At 59.3% G+C, this 23,924-nt stretch overlaps 1 protein-coding gene across 2 annotated transcripts in view; it reads left to right on the top strand.

Moving 5' to 3' along the window:
• Positions 1-22,516, top strand: part of FGR (FGR proto-oncogene, Src family tyrosine kinase) — a 39,552-nt gene extending 17,036 nt beyond the window's left edge. The window contains exons 2-13 of one of the 2 annotated variants that reach the window (XM_075060955.1): positions 7,617-7,677; positions 11,620-11,883; positions 12,206-12,308; positions 12,778-12,876; positions 14,044-14,147; positions 14,500-14,649; positions 17,041-17,196; positions 17,805-17,984; positions 18,143-18,219; positions 18,467-18,620; positions 18,918-19,049; positions 19,602-22,516. In XM_075060955.1, coding sequence (XP_074917056.1) covers positions 11,631-11,883; positions 12,206-12,308; positions 12,778-12,876; positions 14,044-14,147; positions 14,500-14,649; positions 17,041-17,196; positions 17,805-17,984; positions 18,143-18,219; positions 18,467-18,620; positions 18,918-19,049; positions 19,602-19,810 — 1,617 coding nt within the window. In that variant the 5' untranslated portion in view covers positions 7,617-7,677; positions 11,620-11,630 and the 3' untranslated portion in view covers positions 19,811-22,516. Of the gene's footprint in view, positions 1-7,613; positions 7,678-11,619; positions 11,884-12,205; positions 12,309-12,777; positions 12,877-14,043; positions 14,148-14,499; positions 14,650-15,890; positions 16,056-17,040; positions 17,197-17,804; positions 17,985-18,142; positions 18,220-18,466; positions 18,621-18,917; positions 19,050-19,601 lie in introns of those variants that run through there. The other variant, XM_032802849.2, reaches the window with a different exon arrangement.
• The last annotated feature ends 1,408 nt before the right edge of the window (positions 22,517-23,924 follow it).

The following is a 23,924-nucleotide window of genomic DNA, read 5'->3' as shown; positions in this document are numbered from 1 at the left end:
CACTGTTTAAACACGTACGCCTTGTTTCCCATCTGAGTCTGGCTTCAACTTCCAGCCACTCTCTTTTCAGACCTTTGGCTGCAGACAGGAGAGCCCCTTATCAAATCTTTTCCCTCTACTCCTTAACCGTCTCTTTGTTAAACAACGTAGCTTGAACTTCTTAAGGCAATTGCTATAACAGTTCCCCCGGCTCTCCTCTGAACCCACTCCCATGGATCGTTTTTGGATCCAGATCATTTGATTCAGGCCCACTTCCAGATTCCAGCCGTACCATGTTCCCCCTCAATGCTGCCTGTCCTAGCTGGGGAGGGCTGGATTGGACTCGGTTAAGAGATGCCCCGTACAACAGGCTGCCGTTGACATGTTCTAGGCATGGGGAATGGGTTGTGTCTGAATGTGGAGCTGGTTCTGGCCAAACCCCTATGTGGGAGATGGTGCTTTCATTCCCATGTTCAGGAATGTGACTGCACAGGGCCAGGCAATAGAGACTCGGACGCCAAAGGCCACCCTCTTCTTGCCATGTGTCACGGAGTCCCCGGGCGATGCTCTGGAACTGCTCCCCACTAAGCCAGTCAGGACTTTGGGGAGCTCCTCTCCCTTGGAGCAGACTTGTTCAGGGCAAGAAGCTCACACGTCTTCACCTCCTGGGTCTCTCCTTGGAGCATTCAGCATCCTCTGCCCCTCCGTGGGCTTCCCACAGCGAGCCCACCCAGGCGGGGTCCTGGGGAAGCCACAGGGTTCTGCACCCCCACTTTGCAGTCAGACGTGACTCTCAGCCAGCAAAACAGAGGTTTATTCGATGACAGGAACAGGGTCTAAAACAGAGCTTGTAGATACAGTGAACCAGACCCCTCGGCCGGGTCCATTCTGGGGGGCAGTGAGCCAGACCCCTAGGTCTGCACTTCACTCCTCGTCCCCAGCAAGCTCCAGACTAACCACCCCCTCCAGCCCCTCCTCTCTGCTCAGCTCCTTTCCCGGGCCAGGAGGTCACCTGATCCCTTTTTCTCCAACACCTTCAGTTGGCACCTTTGCAGAGGAGGGGCCCAGGCCATCAGTTGCTAGGAGACAGAGTGCCAGGCATTTAGGTGCACTGGCCCTTTGCTCTGCAGCAATCACACACCCTTATCCCACCACCTAGATACTTAAGAACTGCCTAGGGGACACTGAGGCACCAACACAGTGTTCAGAGCAAACATTAAGAACAGTCCCAGTTCGTCACATCATGTCACATCAGCTGAGGCCTGGCTGCGCTCGGTTGAGGGCATGTTCTGTGTTGGGAGCAGGGAGGCAGGAGCTTGAGCTTCAGAAGTTGGCCGGAGTAGGGAAAAGTCTGCTTCCCAGACTGTGGGTGGGAAGATGGCCTAGTGGTTAGAGGTGCAGCTTGGGGTTTGGGAGGACCTAGGTTGAAATCCCTTATCCACCCCAGATTTCCTCAAGTCACTCAGTCTCTGTGCCATCAGTACAACCCCTCCCTCACAGGGGTGTCCTCAGGATATAGGCGCCCAGAGCTCACACCTGGCTGTCCCTCCCTGCTCCAGAGACAGTGCGGCAGGCCCAGGGCACGGTCTCCAAAATGCACGCCTAGAACTTACCCCAGCCTGCCTCCTGCGCCCTGGCCTGTTCCTCCTCCCCTATGTGTCCAATCTCCTACCCTTCCCCAGAGCTCGCGCCCTGGGCCTGCTCTCCCTTGGCGGTCCCTCCCCGTGACCAGACCTGCTCCTTCCCTTCCTCTCAGAGGGCCGCTTGTGCTTCTCTTTCATCTCCCTCCCACTCCCCAGTTCTGGCCTTGTCCCCCTCACTCTCCACTGTAGGGTCAGAGGCAGATTACCGAGTGGGGTGGGTTCCCTGCCTCCCTTTCCCCACAAGATGGTTGGGCTGTCGTCTTCAGAAGCAAGATGGTCTGTGAGAGGATCGGCAGGAACCAGCACGAGATCTGCTGAGCCTTGGGGGATTGCTCGTGGGGGTCAGTGGTGAGGTCTGACTCCACACGCACTCACCCCACACTGCCTTTGAGAGCAGAGGACCCGGCCGGCTCAGGGCTGTGGTAACCTCAGGCTGATCCCCCATCACCGGCGAGAGGGCAGCTCTGAAACTGTCCTGGAGCCTGCAGGGTGGGATCTGCAGGCTGGCTGGTAACCCAAGCAGCCTGGATTTGTAGAGGGGTGTTGGGGTGAGGCCAGTATCTATGGCAGGGGGAGCACGTCATGGCCCCCGTCAGCCCAAAGCTCAGAGCCTGGAGAGTCCCCGCCAACCGAGCCCGAAGGCTGGTCTGCGCTGCAGAGTGGGGTTGACACCAGGTAGCTGACGCTGACGCTGACCTAACTGCAGGGGTCTACGCTTAAATTTTGCTTCTGCGGACATAACTGCCCCTCTCCACTGTCTTAACCTCACCTCCACGAGCGACATAGTCGGTGGTGATGCCATTAGGGCGAAGCGGTGCCAGTGTAAGCTGAGTGGGTATTTCTATCACCGGCCGCCCCTAGGAACGAACCGTGCAGAGCCAGCATGTTAGCATCAGCTGGGGAGGGGCCAGGGCTTAGGGGGAGACGCCTTGTGTTCAGAGGCAGTGGAGAAGCTGGGTAGTGTCAACTGCTCCTGCTTCCCCTCAGCTGCTGGCTTCTCAGCACGGGGGAGGGACAAGGGGGCCATGGTCCCATTGCTTTTGAAAGCTCTGCCCTCCCCCTTTTTTCCTGCCTTGGGGCAAGCACCTAGGGTGTGGAGAGTGGTGGGTGGGGCCTCGGGGGAAGAGGTAGAGCCTCAGGGGAGGAGGCCAAAGGAGGGCGGGGCCTTGGGCAGAACAGGGGTGACCCCCCCCACACGCGCGCACACACACACTTCTAAGGCGCTTGCGGCGCTCCTGCTTCCCAGGGGTAGCACTTGCGAGTGGACCACATTAGGGCTGGGAGAGCAGTAATGTGAGGAAAGACTCGGGTGGGTTCCTGGCAGAGTGGGAAAGCAGCTCACAGCGAGGCTTCCTGGCCGCAGTGGAGTGGGCGGCGTGAGAGGGCGTGCCTGGGAATCAGGGCGGGATCATCCTGGAATATGCTGCTGGCGTAGGTTGAGGCTGGGTGGAGTGCAGGGAGCTGGAATTGGGACCCAGCTGCAGGGGGTGGGGCGGCAGGAAGAGATTGTTTCACCCATCATGGAAATGCAGCTGGCTCTAGGGTGGAGCTCGGCAGTTTAACAACATGCAGCAATGCTGCACAACAACTCAGGCCAGGAAACAAAAGTGAGGGTCAGACCCGGCAGCACTGAACGTCTCAGCTGGAGTTCCGCCAGGGCAGCCTCTGTATTGTGAAAGGGGGCATGGGGTCATTTCCCACCGTAGGCAGCAAGTGGGACTGGGGTGGTGACTCTCATTTTGTGTTGCAATCCCTGATTTCCCCAGGGCACAGTCTAGGTTGCTCCCAGTTCCTTCCTGTAACGCTGATTGGTGGTGACTTCTCTGTAGAGATTGGGAACACGCAAAGTGCGCGGGGAGGGGGTGGGGAATGGAGAAGTGCACTCGCCATGTGAGTAGGGGAGAGCCACCCCCAAGGTCACTGTCCCTTTCTGTGTCGCTTCACCAGCCTTGGTGCAGTGACGCTAGGGATCCATCTGGCCCCTAGGAGCTGATCCTCACCAGACAGCTGTTGTGTGATCCCAGGTGAGGAGATGGCTGGTTAATGCCCAAGTGTCTGAGATCTCAGCCTGGGGATGCCTCTGCCCTTCTTAGTTGGCTGTTGCTCCCTGTAAGGGATTCAGAGACACCGATTTCAGTGAAAAGGGCGTCTGGGTGGCTCTGGGGCTTGGAATGGGCTATGGGGAACCCTTTGCCCTGGCATCGCCCAGCTGGGCTAGTTAGATCTCCAAAGCCGAGGCTGTTTGGTGGGACACAGCATGGTTCTTCCTGTCGCCACCTGCTGCTCCCCCAGCGCTGGGCCGAGGGTTGTTGTGGCTGCCGCTCTCGGATGAGACCTGGCCAGGCTGGAGCACATTGGCAGGGCAGCCGGGGGAGAAGCTTGACCTGCTTGTGTTGCTGGTGGCTACTCTGCTGGCCGTCATCCTGGGGAGTGAACGCAGGACCTGCAGTGTTAAGGCACGATGCCCATTTCAAGCATATTTAATGTTTGTAGCCTGCAAGTACCTGGTGGCCCCAAGCAAATCCTGGCCACATTGTGCTAGGCGCTGGACAGACAGAGGGCGAGAGAGGCTCTCCATGGGCAAGATGGGGGCAGGAGAAACAGAGGCACAGAGAGAGGAAGTGATGTGTTAAGGGCGGAGCTGGGAGCCTGAGCCCCACTCACGTGCCCTGGCTGTGAAACACCGCTGCTTGGTGTACATGAAGCCTGTACCCTGTACTTAACACCTCATCATCCTTGCGCTTGGCTCCCATGTGGTATAATCAGCATCACCTCGTGGCCAGCGCGCCATCGCCAGGGCCGTCTTAATGCATTAGGAACACGGGCTGCCTCATTGCATCAAAACCAGTCCACTGCGGCTTGGCTTGGGTGTCAGATTCGTTGTTACTATAATGACTGTAGACAAATAATGCCTTACACTGGGGTGTAGCTCGGGGTGAGGGCTGGAGGGAAAAGACTGGTTTTGCGGCCTCTGAGTTTGCATTTTGTGTGTGTGGAGTTTTTGTGGAGCAGGAGACAGAGTGTGGTCTGGGCCGACGAGGGGGCAGGGAGAGCCGGTACAAATTACCAGGGCCCGGCGGTCCGGAAGGGGACCTGGCTTCCCTGGCTCCATTGGCCCTGTTTAGGCAGTTCGCCTTTGCTGGGGGGCCAGAGAATATGTTTTCATTGGGGCCCGAAGCTGCTCTCGGCAGCCCTGGGTGTGGATCCTGTGTATTTCAGCCCCTAAAGGGACCCTGCTCCCATAGACGGCACCTAGGGAAACGCCACCTCTCTCAGCTTCTCTCTTGCAGCTCTTTCAATCCACCCAGTGCTGCAGTTCTTGAGGTGTCCATGTGCCGCCTGCTGGGTGCTGCAGACACATGGGCCACCTGCTAAAGAATCTGTTTGGCTGGCAGCCTGGGCAAGGCCAGCTTGTAAAGGGTTAAAGAGCTCTGGAGGGCAGGGGGGCTCTGCTGGTCCTGACCCAAATAAAGGCTTCCCATCCCTCTTGGAGCTGCCGTGAAAGGCATGGTGCGTCCTTGAGCTGGGGCCATTGTCTCTCACTCCTTTTGTGCTCAGCCACCCTCCATGGAAAGTCATTTCACAGCCCAGTTGTCAGGAGATGAGGATGCAGGGAGACGGCCATGTGGCTGGAATTCAGTCAGGACACTGAGGCAGATGGCTACTAACATGCTGGCTTGGGTGGAGTGTTCTGTCCCAGCTGCTGAGTCTGGGCAGGGGGACAGGACATTAGCCATGTCCCCGCTGCTGGGATGGGAGCACTGGGCTTGAGTCACAAGGTCTCCTGTAAGGTATCGTATACAAAGTGATAACACGCTAGTCCTGAAAGCACTGCGTGGTGTGTGTATGAAGAGTTATAAATATGATCTAGAAAATTGTGTTTGTGTTTGGCAAGCAGCGCATAACCCAGCCTGCCCTAGACAGAGGAATGCGTATTTGCTTGTCCAGCCAGCCTGGTCATCAGGCAGAGATCGGGAAGTTACATTTGCATGCAAGGTAAACAAAGTCCTCAGGAGAGCAAGTGAGTGAAAAGGGACCACATAACAATCTCGGGGATGGAAGCTGCACCCTCAGGAAGTCTTCCTGTCTCTTGATGGAGGGTCAGTGACCTTAGGGAAGCAAAGGTGAGAGGAAGAGCCATGCATCCTTCAGGTGATCAAAGAGACCAGCCTTGGGATGCTGCAAGGGTGGATCCTGGCTGGAAGAACCAGTCACACCAGCAAAGCTGCTGTAAGTAAGGAAACCATCTGGAATGAGAACGAGAGCTGATGATGTTTTAGTTTTTAGAAGTGTATTTTTTATTTTTGGTTGCTTGAAGTCCTTTCTGGCTTTATTCCTTGTACTTGGTATCACTTGATCCTGTGTCCTGCTGTTAAATAAATTTGTTTTACTTTTACTGTTCGGTGCCGTGATGGAAAGGCAGGGCATGTTAACCTAGGGTGACCAGAAGTTAAGGAGAAAATATTGGGACCGCTGCAGGGTGTGTGTGTAGGTTTTTCTATTTATTTATTTATTTTTATTTTTATTTTTTAACACTTGCCCATCAGGGAATTCGGCGGAGAGCCAGTCGCGGATGGTCTTCGGCGGTATTTTGGCAGCAGGTAATAAACCTTCCCACCAAAGACAGACGTACCTGCCGCCAAAATACCGCCGAAGACCATCCGCGCCTGAAGGACTCTCTGCCAAATTGCTGCTGAAAATCAGGAAACAAAATATCGGGACAAATGGCATCCCGACCGTACTCTGGTCGGGACGCAGGACAAACTCCTCAAAACGGGACAGTCCCAATTTTATTGGGACGTCTGGTCACCCTATGTTAACCCCAGTTAACAGGCCAGAGGGTATTGTCTCTTTGAAAGAGCAACACACGTAATAACTTCTGGGAGTGTTTGGGAGGTGAGGGGTTGGGTGTCTCTGGGGAACTCGGGAGTTGGGACTCGCTGTTTGTTACCAGGTTTGGAATGGCTGGATCCTGGCGAGTTTGCTGGTAAGGCAGGCGAGCCGTCGCGGCGGAGGGGGTTGTCACACAGCTTAGCAATAGCAAAACCCTCCTTTGCTGAGGGGGTGACAGAAATTTACAATTCTGGGAACCCCAGCAGATCATCCCAAAGGGGTGCCGTGGTATGTGGGTGTCCCCCTGTGTGTGCGTACATGCGTGTATTTCTGTTGGCCTTTCCCCACTTCCTGCGAAGGTTTTAACCCATTTTCCCGCTGGATACGGTTTATTCCACTTTGTACCTTCATTAAACATAAATTACCCCAGTGTCGCCAAGAGAACCCCCGCCTCCATACCCTCCCCAAACGCCGCTCGAAGGTGAGCGTTTCAATACGGTTGAGGCTCCCAACTCTCACAGCCTAGGGGAGTTGAGTGCATCACACCCATTCGGTGCTTTTTGAAAATTCCACCCTCGGTCTCCACCCAGCGCCTGGCGCGTGACAGCAGGACCAGCCTTTGATAGGGTGTCCCGGGGAGGCACTTCTGCCCAAGAATGGCTTGAGGTGGTGTTGGGGGTCCGTCAGAGGGCAGGGCTGGCTCAGCTCTCTGCAGCATCACTCAGCTGAGGAGCAGCATGTGCTTTATGGAGGTGGCAAGGGAGGGTTCATAACACCATTTCAGAGACACAGTGGTTTATTCCCAGTTGGACACGAGGTTGGGAAAAGAACCCCAGAGTTCTGAGTGTCGGGCTCATCCACTAGACCTCACTCCCCTCCCAGAGCTGGGATTGGAACCCAGGGGAGGCCTGATTCCCCACCGCCTTGCAGCCATGTGAGCCGAGCGGCAGGAGGGGGCGAGCGTAGCGGCCGGGGTAGATGGCGTTACTGTCCGAGGGCTAGGAATGAATGACCCAAGTGAGCAAGGTTGGGCTGGTGAAGGGTGCGGAGTTAGGCCCTGCTCTGGGATGGCCTGTCGTCAGCTGGATCACGCAGGTGGCTGTGGGGGGAGTTGTCCTAAGGGATCTCACCACCTCTCTCCATCTCTCTTGTGTCCTCCAGGTGTTGGATCTCCTCGGGCAGGTAACATGGAGCAGCTGAACTGACCTGAGGAGCCATCCCAGTGAGTGTCAATGGAGGGGGGGCGGTGAGGGAGGGGCGGTCACATTGGTGAGGCAATGGAAAGGTTTTGCACCTTGGGAGTTGTTTGCCTCTCATGCAGAGCCTGGGCTTCCCTACCCGACTAAGGGGCAGAGCAAATGCAGAGCCCCTGTGAGAGGGCGAGCGCAGTGTGTTGCTCCCTGCGACGTTCTGGAGCGCAGTGTGTTGCTCCCTGCGACCAAAGTCCAGACAGGCTCTAAAGGTACAGCCCTCCCACTCCCCTACAGCACAGCACACCGGACAGCCCCACGGCCTCCTCAGGCCCCTGCAGGAGGTTTTTTATCATCCCCCTCTCTGGCTGGGGAGTTAGCTGGAGCCTGCTGCAGAGTGTCCCAGCGAGTGGGTCAATGGCCTGGAGGGCAGGAGCTGGCCAGCAAGGGCTGCTGCTGCGGCCCTGAGTCTGTGCATGGGCAGGATTTATAGACCCATAGACTTTAAGGTCAGAAGGGGCCATTATGATCATCTAGTCTGACCTCCTGCACAACACAGGCCACAGAATCTCACCCACCCACTCCTGGAACAAACCCCTGACTTATGTCTGAGTTACTGAAGTCCTCAAATTGTGGTTTGAAGACCTCAAGCTGCAGAGAATCCTCCAGCAGGTGACCCATGTCGCACGCTGCAGAGGAAGGTGAAAAACTTCCAGGGCCTCTGCCAATCTGCCCTGGAGGAAAATTCCTTCTCGACCCCAAATATGGCGATCATCTAAACCCTGAGCATATGGGCAAGACTCACCAGCCTGCACCCAGGAAAGAATTCTCTGTAGTAACTCGGATCCCACCCTATCTAACATCCCATCACAGACCATTGGGCATATTTACCTGCTGATAATCAAAGATCAGTTGCCAAATTAATTGCCAAAATTAGGCTATCCCATCATACCATCCCCTCCATAAACTTAACAAGCTTAGTCTTGAAGCCAGATATGTCTTTTGCCCCCACTGCTCCCCTTAGAAGGCTGTTCCAGATCTTCACTCCTCTGGTGGTTAAAAACCTTTATCTAATTTCAAGTCTAAACTTCCTAGTGTCCAGTTTATATCCATTTGTTCTTGTGTCCGCATTGGTACTGAGCTTAAGTAATTCCTATCCCTCTGATATATTTATAAAGAGCAATCGGATCCCCCCTCAGCCTTCACAGTGGGTCTCTTCTCTCTCGCTGGCTTCAACGGGCTTCGAATTTCCTCCTCCTCTCCCTGCCCCATCACTCCCTCTGCCGTCCGTCTAACCCAGGGCTGCCAGTGGCAGGTGTCTGGGATGGCTCTGTCGCTTTGCATTAAGAGAGACCAGCCTGCGCGCCCCCTGCAGCCACCAATCTCCTGCCGCCACCACTCAGGGCACCGGCCTCCGCTGCCTGACTCTGCCTCCGGAGCTCCCTGAGTGCACACCGTGTAGTTGAGCTCTCAGAAAAGAGACTGATTGGGGGGGGGGCACGGGGAGACACAGCCATGTTCCCTCTTCTTCCTCCCAAAGCAGGGAAAATAACAAATCATGCCCCGAGCCAGACGGAGCCCCCACTCCAACCAGCACTACCCTGCACTCCCACCCCCAGGGATCCCTCCTGCCAGGTCCCCGTCAGCCATGCCATCAAGGCCCTAGGATTTGCCACCCCATCTTGGTCACATGGGCAGGAGCACTGGGCCTTTCTCCAGCGTGCCCGGGGCTCGAGCTAGGGCAGGCCGCAGTGGGGCCCAGCGGCTGGGAGGTGTCTCCTCCCCCGGGAGCCCACTCCAGTGCAGCTGAGTGAGAAGGAAGCTGAGTCGCACATTGAGTGAAACGCGGACGGAGCAGGGAGGTCCTGGTCCCTCCTGGGTGTGTGGGCCTAAGGCGCTGGGCCCAGAGAACGATGCTACTTCAGCCAAGCTCGTTGCTGTGCTGCACGTAGGCTGGCTGTGACGTGATGCTCTTGCACGGAGCACCAGGCACGGGGGATGTGGAGAGGCTGGGGAGGGAATGGGCCATGCCGGGTGCCAGGATGCCGGCTGCACACTATCGGGTACAGCCAGCGTGAGCGTCTGCTTCCCCTTCAGCACCACCACAGCCGGAGACCTCAGCTGGATGCAGGAGAAGGGCGGGGTCCTGCTTCCTTTGAAGGTGAAAGGCACAGCCCTTCCTGAGTTCCGCGGGGACACGACGGGCTTGTTCCGCAAGGCAGAGCGTCCCCAGGCAGGCAGCGTCTCTAGATCTGACCCTGTGTCATGCCCCTGCCCGAGGCATGCATTGCTACCCGCGTGGCACAGGCTGTCGACTCGCGCAGGGAGCTCTCTGCCCATCTCCTGCCTCTGAAGCTGCTTTCCGGCTGATCCGGCCAGCCGAGAACTCCACTGCAGAGTCGAGACCCCCCTCCGGGGTGGAACTGGGCCCATCTGTGCTAGGAGCCGGGCCTGTGCTAGCCACACTGGGGAGACTTCCCAGAAACATCCCCCACGTAGACAAGGCCTCAGTGCTGATCTCAGCCCAGCCCGTGTGGTTAAAACCGAGCAGGCCCTTGGCAGCCACCCAGCAGCAGAGGAGCCCCCGATTCGACACAGGCTGGGAGCCGCAGCCTGACCACGGCTGCGCAGGGCTGTTCCTGTTTCTGTGGCTGCAGGGAAGGGCTCTCAGCTGAGCCTGCAGATGCTGCAGAAACCACGTCAGTATCTGCGTCGTTCTAGCAACATTCCTCGTTCCTGGCCTGCATCCCCTCGACACCCTTCAGGCTCCCCGTGCCTGCCTCTGCCAATGGGTCTCAGGCCTGGCCTGGCACAGTTCTCCTAATGCACCCACCATCTCTCCTTCCCCCAGGCATGACTCCGCCCACGCCTGACGTGCTGCTCCAGTGTGTCCCTGCTCCTCACTCCTGCCCTATGCGGGAGGGAGCTGAGCCCCTCAAACGCCTCCGGTTGGGGACCTGGGCCGGATCTGCAGCTGATGCAAACTGCCATCAGTGCTGATCTGCACCAGCCCGTCTCTGCCCTTCGCCTTCTCCAGGGCAAAGTCCCGCAGAAGGGAGAGTGAATAGCAGGGGGCGGTGACCAGCTGGGACCCTGGGAGCCACTCACCTTGAGCAGCAGGGATCTCACCAGCCTTCCTGGGAATCCACCAGGATCCCCCCACCTTTGCCACGGTTCCAGCAGGGCTGGCGGGAAGAGTGATTCTCTGCCCACTCTGCCAGCCCCGTCACTAGCGTACCTGGGCACCAACCATGATGTGTTTTCACCCCCAGCCCATTAGCTCCAGCTTCATGGATTAAAGGCACCCGACCTGGCCTCCCACAGCCCAGCTCCCTGCCCCTGCCAGCTGGACTCCTGTGCCCTCCCTAACCCCCTGGCAGCTGGGCACACCTCTGTCCCCCTACTCCTACAGCTTGACCCACTGACCTTATTGCCAGGCAACCGGCATGTGGCAGATGGCGAGAGAAGGAAGTGGAGTTTTGACAGCTGGGGAGGAGGGTGAAGTCAGTGAGTGCCCCATATCTCCCCCCCCACCCACCTCCCCGGCAGGAGAGGCACCAAGTTGCCTGAACGGGCAGCCATGTGCAAGGAAGAGGCGGGTGGGGCCTGAGTACATGGACCGTTGCTCTGATGCAGCACAGCAGGAAGGTGGGGTTCTCTGGCTGGGTGCATCTAGTGGGGCGGGAGCAGGAAGGATGCATCAGTTTGCTTTGGCGGGGAGCAGTGGGGTGGGCTGCTGGGGGGATGGACCCACCGGGCTGCTGGCCAGCGCAGGGGGAGGGAGCAGTCAAGTTCCCGGGCTGGGAGGATCATTGTTCTGCTCCATGTGATGGGTCCGTTGCAGTCCAGCAGCGCACAGGAGTCACTGATGGGCAGCGGTGCACAGTCCGTGGCGTGTGCTAGCAGAGTTCCTGGAGGAAGGGCAGGGTATTTTCACCCTGCATCTGACCCTGCGCTCACTCCTCTCTCTGCAGGCTTGCCCAGAATGGGCTGTGTGTATTGCAAGGAGAAGGGGTCGAATAAAGGCCAGACGGAGAACATCGATGGCACAACTGGCTTGGCATCGAAATCCTGCTACGGCCCTGACCCGACCCAGCAGAATCCCGCCAGCAGCTTCACCCACATCCCTGACTTTAACAACTTCCACAGTACACCTGTCAGCACCGCCGGCGCCCCCTTCATGGGCCCCGGCCTCTGTCCCAGCAGCACCTTGCACATGCGTGGAGGGGGGATCACAGGTCAGTCTCCGTGGTGTCCCTGCAGTGGGGCTCTAGTGGATGGAGCACTGGGCTGGGAGTCAAGAGACCTGGGTTCTATTCCCTGGCCTGCTGGGTGACCTGGCCCAATCACTTCCGTGCCCTGTGCCTCAGTTTCCCCGCTCACCCAGCATCTATCAGACTGTGAGCCCTTCAGGGCAGGGACAGTCTGTGCAGTGCCTGGTGCGACTTGACCTCAAGCCATGACTGTAATACGCAGAGTGATGGTGGCAGCTGGCAGCAGCCTGCCCAGGCTTGCCTGCCCATGGCAGATTCCTCACTGCTGTGTCCCTGTGTCTCGCAGGTGGGGGGGTGACCCTTTTCATTGCCTTGTACGATTACGAAGCCCGGACGGAGGATGACCTGACGTTCCTGAAGGGGGAGAAATTCCACATTATCAACAATACGTGAGTGTCCCATTCAAGGTTGGGCCCCTCCCCTCCAGGAACGCTCCCCCCACCCCCGCCATGAAGTGCAAACGCACCTGGGTCTGATGCTGCCTGGGGATCCCCACCCCACATGGCCCTGCTCCGAGAGCAGCTTGACTGGGGGATTTCACAGCCCATTGGCATTTGCACCACAAGCCCATCCAACCAGCTAGGCCGAGTTAAACCCACTGGGGACCGGGCGGGGGACTTGAGCCTGTTGCTTGCTGCGGAAGACGTTGCTCCCAGGTCTAAGCTGGTTGGCCCTGATGGGGCAGGCTGGGAGCAGCTGAGGAGTGGGTCCTCCTCTGCCATTAATGTTGGATGCCACGTGCCGTGGGTGCGGGACAGAGGTGCTCAGCGGGGTCTCCAGGACAGGCTGCATGCCTGCCTTCGAGGGGGACGGGGCTTCCTTGCAGACTCTCTCACTCCGTCTCTTTTGGTTCCACAGCGAGGGCGACTGGTGGGAGGCGAGGTCCCTGAGCACAGGGGCCACGGGCTACGTCCCCAGCAACTACGTGGCTCCGGTGGACTCCATCCAGGCGGAAGAGTGAGTAGGGCAACCCTGGGCTGACTGGGGATGGAGCCCGATTGACTGCTGGCTGGGGGCAGAGGAGGGAGCCAGTGACCCAGGGACGTCCAAGAGACGCTCCATCCCTTGGGGCAATACAGACCCTTAGCTAATCCCTCCCCGGCCCCCGACACACACACAGGATCTGTAACAAGACACCCCAGCTCTAGGAGTCGCCTCTTAATATCAAACCAGCTGGGACATACAGTGGTAACCTGCTTCCGGCAGTGCCTGATGCTTCAAGAGGTGAAATCTCCCAGGATGCACCTTGCTGGCATGTGGGAGGGGTGTTTCCTTCCTGACCCCTGTAACATCATCTGATGCCCTGGAGCATGAGAGTGGGTTACCTCTAGCTTAGCCTAGGTAAATGTTCCTGTAGTACCTTCTGCTCCCAGATCCCCAAGTGCATTGCACCCATTGGTAAATTCATCCCCACAGCCCTGCTGGGAGGTAGGTAAGGTTTATTATCCCCAGTTTGCAGAAGGGAAAATTGAGGCAGAGAGAGGATAAAAGGCTTCCATCCTGTGATCGGGCACCTGAACTCCTATTTAACGGCAGGGACCAACATTGAAAAAATGTGGCCTCAGCAACTTGCCCAAGGTCACTCTGAGGGGCAGAGCCAGGAACAGAACCCAGTAGTCCTGACTCCCTGATTTTTGTTCTAAGTCTCAAACATACTGCCCCATCCACTGTCTCCTGTGCCTGTGTGTACATCAGCTGCCCAGCTACCATATTCTGACGTATATTTCAATTGCACCCGGAGGCCCCAGCTGAGATTAAGGCCCTGCTGTGCAGGGCGCTGTATGTACCGAAGTAAGAGAGCGCCCTGCCCCAGAGAAGCTGCAGTCTAACTAGAGAGACAAAGGCTAGGAGAACAGATGCTGCATTCTCCCCATTTTACAGATGGGAGACTGAGGCTCCGGGAGAGTCGGTGATCTTCCCAAGTGCTCTCAGGAAGCCAGGAGCCAACCCAGCTCTCTGAATCTCAGGGCTGGGCCTTCCCCTGACCCTGTGTCTTCGTTTGAGAGTCCCAAATCCTTCCCTCCCCTTTCTGGGTCCCCACAGCAGGTGGGGTGTAGGTGAGCCGTGGCTGCCAGGTGCCCCTGGCATGTTACTAACCGTCCCTCTCCTTGCCCTCCACACCAGGTGGTACTTTGGGAAGATGGGGCGAAAGGACGCTGAGAGGCAGCTGCTGTGCCAGGGCAACCCCCGAGGGACCTTCCTCATCCGGGAGAGCGAGACCACCAAAGGTAGCAGCCGCACCCCTCAGCATCCCAGGGGTGTGTGTGTCTGGGAAAGGCAGCAGGGGCCAGGATCCTTCCCCACATCTGCCTCCACACCGGCAGCCAGCCAGCTCCAATAACTGGCGTGACAGTGGGGGGGATGTGTTTCCCAGCATGCAGCAGCAGCAACCCAGGCCCGGCGCAGAGATTCCTTTCTCCCCTACCGACCCCGCATGCCTGGGCAGTAGCCCCCATCTGAATCCCCCATGGCTCTCCCATACAGCAGCACAGTGCCCCCTGCTGGTGTCCACTAGCTGCTCCCACCAGGCACCCTGCCTGTGTCTGTCTCTGGCCCAATCCCTTTGCTGTCGCTCCCCAGGTGCCTATTCCCTGTCCATCCGGGACTGCGACGAGACCAAGGGTGACCACGTGAAGCACTATAAGATCCGGAAGCTGGATAACGGGGGCTATTACATCACCACGCGGGCCCAGTTCGAGACCATCCAGGAGCTGGTCCAGCATTACAGAGGTAACCGGGGGCGGGGGGCAAGTCAGGGCTGGGCAGGGATGGCACCGGAGGGAGTGTGGCGTGGAGAGATGGGTTCGGTCCTGGAGCCTACAGGTCCTAGGGGGGTTGAGGGCATCAGTTGTGGCGCTGGCCTGTGCAGACCAAAGTAGGGACGTGGGTGAGCTGGAGGGTGCCTGCTGTGGGTCTTGGAGATGCCGTTGGCCTTTCTGTTCCCTGTCCTGAAATCCACTGGCCTGGCCTTCACGAGACGCCTTCTCCCCACCCCCAGCCCTTGAGAGAAGCCCCCAGATCTGAGCCAGAGGGAATCCCAGCTTGTGGCAGCCGCAGAAGCTGGGGCTTTGGCTCGGAGTGGGGCGGAGATGTTCCTGAGCTGCCCCAGAGCGGGGGCTCCGGGAGATGTCTCCTTCTTGTGCGGGATGAGTCCTTGGGGAACCTGTGCCTGGGTTGATGGACCTCTGCTAATTCCTTGTGCTGCAAATGAAACTCGCCCCGGCTGGAGCTGGTGAGTTCAGGCTCACCACAGCCACTCTCCTCCCATCGTGCCTCCCTCCTTATCTAGCAGCATCCCCCCCCGCCCCCTGGCATCCTATGCCAGCCAAAACTGCTGAGAGGGGCTCCTTTGGTCGCTGCTTCCCCCCCACACACACACCCCAACACTGATCACAGATGCCAGCCCATGAGAACAATGCACGGACCGAGGGGGTCAGATCAATGAGGGCTCCCCGGCAACTGCGCACTGGCTGGGAGACGGCCGAGCTCCACAGTCGTCGTTTGGTGCTGGCCAACATGCCAGGTCCAGGATGGCTGGGAAACCCACTGCTCGGGGCCGGGCTGCACAGGGAGTCAGGCCTGGCTCAGGCTCGGGCAGCGCAAGCTTAGCAGGCCCCACTGGCAGGTAGAACAGAGCTTCGGCGGGCTCCTCCCCAAGACTCACACTCAACTGAACTCCCATGCGATCCTCCCAATTGCAAAGTCCAGGTGTGACTCCTTAGGGGATCCCCTGCAATGAGGCCCACACCTGCCGCTGCTTCTCCTGCAGCACAGGCCTGCTGCCCTGTGAGCAGGGCCCCGGCATGACCCCCCGTGTGGGGCAGGTGAGAGGCGTGGCTGTCCTGCCCCCTGGGGCTGGCAGGGATGTGTTTTCTCTCTCCCTGCCCTCGAGTGCCTCGTCTCTCCGTCTGTGCTCTCATCTCTTTCTCTCTTTCTCCTAGCTCCCTCCTTCCCTCGACTCTGTCCGCAAGAGCGAGCTGCGGGCCTGTGCTGCCGCCTGGCCGTGCCGTGCCACAAGGGGATGCCCAAGCTGGCAGACCTGTCTGTCAAAACCAAAGACGTGTGGGAAATCCCGCGAGAGTCGCTGCAGTTGATCGAGAAGCTGGGCAATGGGCAGTTTGGGGAAGTGTGGATGGGTAGGACTTTCCAGGCGAGCAGGGGGGCTGAGCCGGGAGGGGAGGGGAGAACCCCAGGCCTGCAACCAACCAGGACGAGGGGAGGCACACAGAAGACTGGATCCATCCAGGGCATCCCAGGGACACGGCAGGAAGAGACAGGGCTGCTTGTGGGCATGAGACTCCATGAGCCACCTGCAGGGTCTCCTGGTTAGCAACCTCGGCAGGACTGACTGAGCCCCGGGGACTGAAGTCCCTGCTCACCGCTTGGGCTGGGCTGGCCAGGCCAGGGCGTGGGGGCACCACTTCTTTGCTGTGGATGCGTGGGGGGGCTTCCCTCCCCAGACTCTCTCCAGCACGAGCATCTCACTCACACACACGGGAATTGTCTCAAGGAAACATGCTGCTGAAAGCCATCAGGGGAGTTGTCCTTGGATCCAGCCTAGTGCCACCCCTCCCCTGCTGGTGGGGAGCACCTGATCGCCTGCCCTGGGTTGCTCTCTGCTGGCTCTAGGGCCCGGGACAGCAATCTGTGGAGGGAGGGAAGAAATCAGTCAATTAATCCAGACTCAGCCTGGCCTCCAAGCCAGCTGCATGGCACTGCCATTTGCTCCTGTTTCTGCCCCACTGAGCACCCAGGCCTGGCAGCCAGTAACTCCTCTCTGTGCATCTGTCCAGAAGGCGGGTCTGGGCAGCCATAACTGATCCGTCCTCTTGTCGGGAAGGTGGGGGCTGCAGGGCAGATCCAGGCCGGACCCGTGTACCCACGAGGAGACCCTGCCCTGGCAGGACAAACCCACCTCTGCTATGATCCTACACCTTGCATCCCGGGAATGCAGGTGAACAGCACCAGCTGGTGGACAAGTCAGCCGGCACCAAGGCAGGCGATCAGTCAGGGCCTGGGCTCCCCTCCTCAGCCCTTGTGCATGTGCATGCCAAATTCATCCCATTCTCCACTCCCCACTTCCTCTCTCCCGCCTCTTCCCCATCATCCCATCCCCTGCAGAGTTCAATGACGGTCTGTGCCATCTACTAACCCGGGTATGCCCCAATATGAAGCCTCAGACTATGAGCCTGTCTAAAGACGCCTGGGAAATAACACGGGAGTCTGTAAGCTTGGACAAGAAGCTTGGCATGGGCTGTTTTGGAGATGTCTGGATGGGTAAGGCGGGCACCTTGCAGCGGGAGGACGGGGCCGGGGCCAGAGGCTGGTTATTGCAGGGCTGGGAGAGGCTGGGGGGAGGGAGGGTGATTCCATCTGGTCCCCACCAGACCCACGGTGGAGCACGACTGAAGGTCTCTGCCCATCAGATGTGGGGAGGGAGTCTCAGAGAAGCCTCTCTGAACTTTTCCAGCCCATATGGGAGTGGGGGAAGGGAATTTGCCCCATTCCAAGCGGGGCTCCTACACTGGGGGGAAGCCCCTGTGGGGGGACTTTCAGACCCTCATCCCTGAAATGGGGTGAGACATGGGCACCCACTGCCTGTCCTGTGGGCGGCAGGGGCATGAGACACAGGCATCCCTTGCCCATCCCATGTTGGGGTGCTGATCTGGGGTCTCTGCAGGGAAGGGGTGCAAGTGACTGAGAGTCTGCTATGTCCCCTGGGAGTGACGAAGGTTTCTCTGCTGGGCTCTTCATCCTGGAGGCATCTCGCCCCCTTCCTCCCCCAAGCTAGCATTGACTGACCCCCACCTGCATTGCCATTGCCATTGCCATTGCCAGTCGGGGCGGGCGCGCCGTGACGCTGTCCCCCTTCCTGCTGGCTCCAGGCACGTGGAACGGCACCACCAAGGTGGCAGTGAAGACGCTGAAGCCGGGCACCATGTCCCCGGAGGCCTTCCTGGAGGAGGCCCAGATCATGAAGCTGCTCCGGCACGACAAACTGGTGCAGCTGTACGCCGTGGTGTCAGAGGAGCCCATCTACATCGTCACCGAGTTCATGAGCCAGGGTGAGAGCATTGGTGGGGGGGTGGGCATTGGCAGATTGGCTTCCTACCCCAGCTGTGTCTGCACCAGGACAAGGGACTTGGTGAACACCGACTTCTAGCCGTGGGTGGGGGGCAGAGCTGGAGGCTCACGTCTTGATGCTCCCTCTCCCCTCCCCCAGGGAGCTTGCTGGATTTCCTGAAGGACGGGGATGGCCGGTTCCTGAAGCTGCCCCAGCTGGTGGACATGGCAGCCCAGGTACCAGGGGATGGGTCCCGGTGGGGGCGGGAAGCGGGAATCCCCAGGGCTGGAGATCCAACATCTGGCCGGGTCTCGTCTGGGAGGGGGCTCCTTGCAACCTGCCCAGCCCAGCCGCGTCCTGAGTGGGGAGGGGCTGGGACTAACCCCCAGGAGGTGAGGGAGGGGGTTGCATCCCAGCCAGGCTGGGGAAGGTGAGGGCTTGCCCAGGGTGCCAGCGTTCTCACCACACACTCCCCGCCCGCAGATCGCGGCCGGCATGGCCTACATCGAGCGGATGAACTACATCCACCGGGACTTGCGTGCCGCCAACATCCTGGTGGGCGACAACCTGGTGTGTAAGATCGCAGACTTCGGCCTGGCCCGCCTCATCGAGGACAATGAGTACACGGCGCGCCAAGGTGGGCCTGGCTGCGGGGGGGCAGGGCTCTCGGGCTGTGCCCAGGGCTGGGAGTGGTTGGGGTTCCCCTCTGCCCCAGATGGACCATGGGGCAGAGTGACATCCCCAACCACATCCTCCCGCAGCACCCACGTGCCAACGCTGGGGGAGGCGAAGGGGCCACGGATCCCCTGCTGGCGTTGGATCTGAGGAGCCCTGCGCCCTAGCTGGTGGTGGCATGCTGCCCCAGGGGAGCCTGCCCCTGTGATGGTCTCATCCTCTGCCCCCACCCCATCTCATCCACCTCGCCTCCTCACAGGTGCCAAGTTCCCCATCAAGTGGACGGCCCCGGAGGCTGCTCTCTATGGGAGGTTCACTATCAAGTCAGACGTGTGGTCCTTCGGCATCCTCCTGACTGAGCTCGTCACCAAGGGCCGCGTGCCCTACCCAGGTACGGCTGTCTGGCATCAAGAGGCAACCGCTGGCTCTGCCCCTCCTGCTGGGGTTGTTCGTTAGTGGGAGCTGTGGGGACTTGTGCTGGTCCAGGGGAGGGAGCAGGGTCTAGTGGTTAGAGCAGCGGTCTAGGCATTGGGTCTATTCCCAAGTGGGAGGAGTGGTGGTCAGTGAAGTCTATGACTGGCTCTGCCACTGGCCTGTGGAGTGACCCTGGGCAACTCACAGCCTCACTCCGTGCCTCAGTTTCCCCATCTGTAAAATGGGGATAATGCTGCTGACTCTGTTGGGAAGTGCCTGGAGAGCTGATGATGAGAAGCGCTATAGAGGAACCAGGCAGCATTATTAGCAGTTAGAGCAGTGGGGTCTGCCAGTCAGGACTCCTGGGTTCTCTTCCCATCACTGACACTACTGATGTGACCACTTCCCTCATGCCTCAGCAGGGTGGGGCTATACCACGTCCCTCCCTCCCCTAGGAAATCCTCATCATTAATGCCCGCAAAGCGCCTCTAGCAGCAGCCCCGACTCAGCCGCTGTCCTTGTTGCTCAGGCATGAATAAACGGGAGGTGCTGGAGCAGGTGGAGCGGGGGTACCGCATGCAGTGCCCCGCCAGCTGCCCCCAATCCCTGCACGAGTTGATGGTGCAGTGCTGGAAGAAGGAGCCCGAGGAGCGCCCCACTTTCGAATACCTCCAGTCCTTCCTGGAAGACTATTTCACTGCCACAGAGCCTCAGTACCAGCCAGGGGACAACCAGTGAGCCCTACTCTGAGCCAGCCGGCCGTGCCCAGGGGCCCTTCTCTGCAGCGGCTGCACCGGGCCAGGACTTCCCAGGTGGTACTAGGCCAGGACTCACCATGCCAGCCGGTCGCGCCCAGGCGGCACCAGGCCAGGACTTCCCTCTTTGGACAATCTGGGCCAGACCCTTTTTTTACAGTCCCCTTTTGCGGGTTTTGTTACTTGCCTGCCGTCTGCGCTCCCCTCGCTCTGCCCTGGGGGCAGGGTTGCGCTTTGCACAAATGCCTCCTATTCTAATGAGGATCCCAGCCCAGGGCCATTCTTGGGGAGGCAGGGAACTGAGTGAGGCTGCCCTGCAGCCCCCTTGTTGGTCCACCATGGAGAAATCCCCCCTCCCGCCCCTTTCCAGCTGCCTTCAACACCGAGCTCTTAATGCGAGAGGTATTTTTTTTTCCCCTGGGGAGCAATGAGGCCGTGCTGCCCGCAGGGACCAGAGGCCAGCCCAGCCTGCAGACATTGGCCCCCTGAGCTTGGAGGGACGCTCTCAATGTGGGGGTGGGGGCCCTGTGTTTCGGAGGTGGCAGTGGCCAGGCCTGCTGCGCCTCAGTGGCCTTGGACAGGGCTGGGTCAGGGCCATCGTCCCCCAACTGGATTGCAGCAGCTTTGGAGTGTGTCCATCAGGTCATTCTCTCCTGGGGCTGACGTCTGCGCCCTGTCTCCAGCCCCCTGACTCTTGAGCGTCAGACGTGTTGTCCCGCTCCTCCCGCCCGGCTCTGGCCAGCTGCTGGCGGCACCAACTTCAGGAGGGGGGCACCATCTGCCACAAGTGCCTGGGGCAGAGGAGGGGGTCTTTGCTTCCCATGGCCTGGGCACCCCACAGCACCCCCATACTGAGTCAAAGACCTTGCTGAAGCTCTCCACCTGCCATGCAAGGCTTGGACGGAGGCTGGGAGAGGGGATGTGTGGAAGGTAACCGGTTCCCCCCCTCGCAGCCCAGGTAGGTGCCCTTACTCCCAGGGGGAGGGGACAGGTGGGTGGGGGTCTTTCCATCTCTAGGAGCCCCCATCTCACTTGGGGGCTAGGGGAGGCTGTTGCCCAACCTGTGCCACCACGGTGAGCCCCTCGCTGCCAGTCCTAACATGCTGTGGAACCTGTAGGGGCAGAAGCCCATTGCTGGCTGCTCCCCCAGGGAGTCCTCAAGCCTCCTTGGGTAGCATTACAAAGCTTGGGGGTCAGGAAGTGTCTCCAGGTGGAGGCAGCACCCCACCCCCAGCTCATCTAATCATCTCCTGTGGCAGGGACTAGCAGGACACCCCCCTGCCGCCATTGGAGTACCTGAGGCCAGGGGCACACTCTGGACTATTGGGGCACGTGGATGTAGGGCCACCATGGCGTGGCCCCCATCCTGTGCATCTGCCCAGGGGGCCTGCACTGGGGTCCCATGGGGCAGCCAGCTAGCAGAGGGGAAGGATGGGGCGGAGGAGTGACCCAGCTGCCGATTTCTTTGCTGAGAAGCTTGGCCTTTTGCTTGCTCCTCAGCTCCCCGGCAGTCCTTAGCGGACAGATGGAAGCCAAGCCCCATGTCTTCTCTGCCCTAGCACAGCAGGGGCGGGGGGGAACTAGATGCTCCCATCTCCATTCCCCACGCGTGGCCCCCAGTTGAGCAGTGCTGCCCTGAGGCCTGCGATGTGGCTCGGCCCTGGCGATTGCACCAGCAGGGGGCCCTCCCCTCCCGCCCGCGTGCCCCTGGGGCCTTGCACCCTTTTGTATGTGACTTTCCGCCAAGCTGTTCATTTATTTATAAGACTTCAACAAATCCCTTTGCCCTCCTCCCAGGGAGGAGGGGGTCCCAGTGCTCCCTGGGGCTCAAGGAGCCAGCTGTGAAATGGGGGTGTGTGTGTGTGGATATTCTATGTTTTTCCTCTCCTTTCCAGCTTGTAATTCTTGCTTTTGTTTCTTTTTCTTAGCCAGAACCAAATTGTTAAAGCCATAAACTGCTGCCCAGGGGAGGGGAGCAGGCAGTGCCAAATGCTTCTTAAACTGGGGGGAACAACACCAAGGCTTGGCTGGGGGGGTCCCTGATTTAGCCTTGTGGGGGGCAGATGTGTGTCCACCCCCCAGGAATCCCAGGCCCTGTTCCTACTGGAAGGCACTCAGGGGCAGGGAGGTCATTTCCCCCTCGGCGAGCCCAGCCCCTGCATCTCATGCTAAGGGTGGAGCGAGGCTCCGCTCTGGACTAGCCTCAGTGGAGGGGTCAGAGGACAGGAGCAGAATGTGAATGCAATTGGCGCGGGGGAAAGTGCCACCCACTCGGCCTGAGTCTCAGAGCGGCCAAGCTCCGGTAGCTCCCCCTTGAGCCACGGCTGCGTCCAGGGTGTGGAGCCCCTCTGAGCCAGGCACCGTGGTACTGGAGCCCTCTTTCTTCCAGGGCGTAATTTATAACCATTAACTTTAATTCTCCTTTGACAACATCCAGCAGAGGGGTCTGACCTTGCTCCCGCAGCCAGCCGAGGGGGGCTCGCTCCCTGCCGCTGCGGGCTCTGATCCTTGACCGGGAGATGGACACAGGGCCACGGGCCAGCCTTTGGCCCATCCGCCCAGCTACAGCACAGAGCGTTCGAGGCCGTGCCTGCCTGTGGGAGTCCTGCCGAGGCTCCCTGCCCATGCTGCGATGGTTTTTTTTTTAAATCGATCTGTAAATAAAGAGAAATAAAAACCTTTCTAACAAGCAGGGCATGGCTTGGTTCCCTGGGGTACCTGCAGGCGTACGGCACTGCTGGGGTTTGGAGTGGGGAGCTCTGAGCCCACATGAGTTAAAGGACTGGGCTGTTGGCTCTAGGGGCTCAGGGTTAAGAAATTAAAGAGATTAAAATAGGTTGCATTGCAGGAAAGGGATTCTGGCCTAAACCAGGCCCCCCTCCCTGGGAGGCTCCGGGCTGGAAGAGGGAGGAGAGCGGGGGGTCCTGGTTGAGAGGCAGCGGTTGAGCTGGGGAGGGAAGCCCGGGGCTGCTGGCTGGCAGGCCCCATGGACGTTGACAGAAGCAGCACGCAGATGCAGACCCAGCTGGAATTGCAGAGGCTGGGGGTGTGGCAATGCAGGTCTGAACTCCCCCCTCTGCCACGGGCTCCCGGTCCCCTTGCCTAAGGCCCAGAGCAGCAGGCCAGTTCCCTTGCGGTAAGGGAACAGCTTGCAGGAGGCTCTGCGCCCAGAACGGCACAATTCGCTGCACCGGTGAGAGGGAAGCTGGGAGCGAGATGGTCCTAGCTCCCGGCCTTTCCCCCTCCTAGCTGCGGCTCCCCCCACCAGCTCCTCCGCTGTGCACTGGCATCGGCTGCAGTTGCTGAGGAGCAGGCCCTAAAGCTGCTCTCACCTCCCCCCAAGTGCCAGGGTGTTAAAATCCTCCCTAAAATCCATCTGTGGAGAGGCCATTTGGTGCAGAGCTGCTTCCCGGGGAGCCAAGATTAACACCAGTCCTGGCTGGAGAGACAGCTGGACTTTGCTGCTTTGGGGGGGTGGGGGGGGGGCAGTTCTCAGGCTAGAATACAAATGGCTAGAGCCCCAGGTGAGAGCGGTGGGGGCTGGCAAAGGGAAAAGCCAGCCCCATGCAAACAGCTGGGCCACGTGGCTCCTAGCAGGCCCAGATGTGGCAGAGCATATTCCGTGCAGTCGGCTAACACCCCTGGAGCCCCATGTCTGCCCAATGACGCATGCACATGCACTGTCAGGCAGGCTGGTTGGCTGTTTTACCAGGGCTTCCATGCTCCCCGCCAGAACCCTCCGCCTGCCCTGCTGAGCCCAGGGCTTTGCACAGAGAACACAGATTTATGCCCACTGGGCCGACGGAGGCCGAGCCCCAGCAGCCTCCCTTCTGGCAGGAGTCAAGCCTGCAGCAGAGAATGGCCCCTGTGCAACGCACGCTCGTGTGTATTTGTGCCGGTGGGGGGAGAGTTGTGGAAGGCTACAGCCCCCCCACCTGTATGGCAGGAGGCTCCCCCCAGTGGCCCTACTCAGATTTGCACCATAAAAGCTATTTTTTTAGCTGCCTCCTGGCACAGAGCAGCTGCTCGGTGTCTTTGCTATGCAAGGAAGGGAGGAAGTTCTAATCCTTGGAATTGCACAGCCATCTTGTGGGGGG

Source organism: Chelonoidis abingdonii, chromosome 25 (assembly GCF_003597395.2).
Source record: "Chelonoidis abingdonii isolate Lonesome George chromosome 25, CheloAbing_2.0, whole genome shotgun sequence".
Taxonomy (NCBI): Eukaryota; Metazoa; Chordata; order Testudines; family Testudinidae; genus Chelonoidis; species Chelonoidis abingdonii.
Note: the sequence above shows the minus strand (reverse complement) of the source record. Positions and strands in the feature narration are given on the sequence as shown.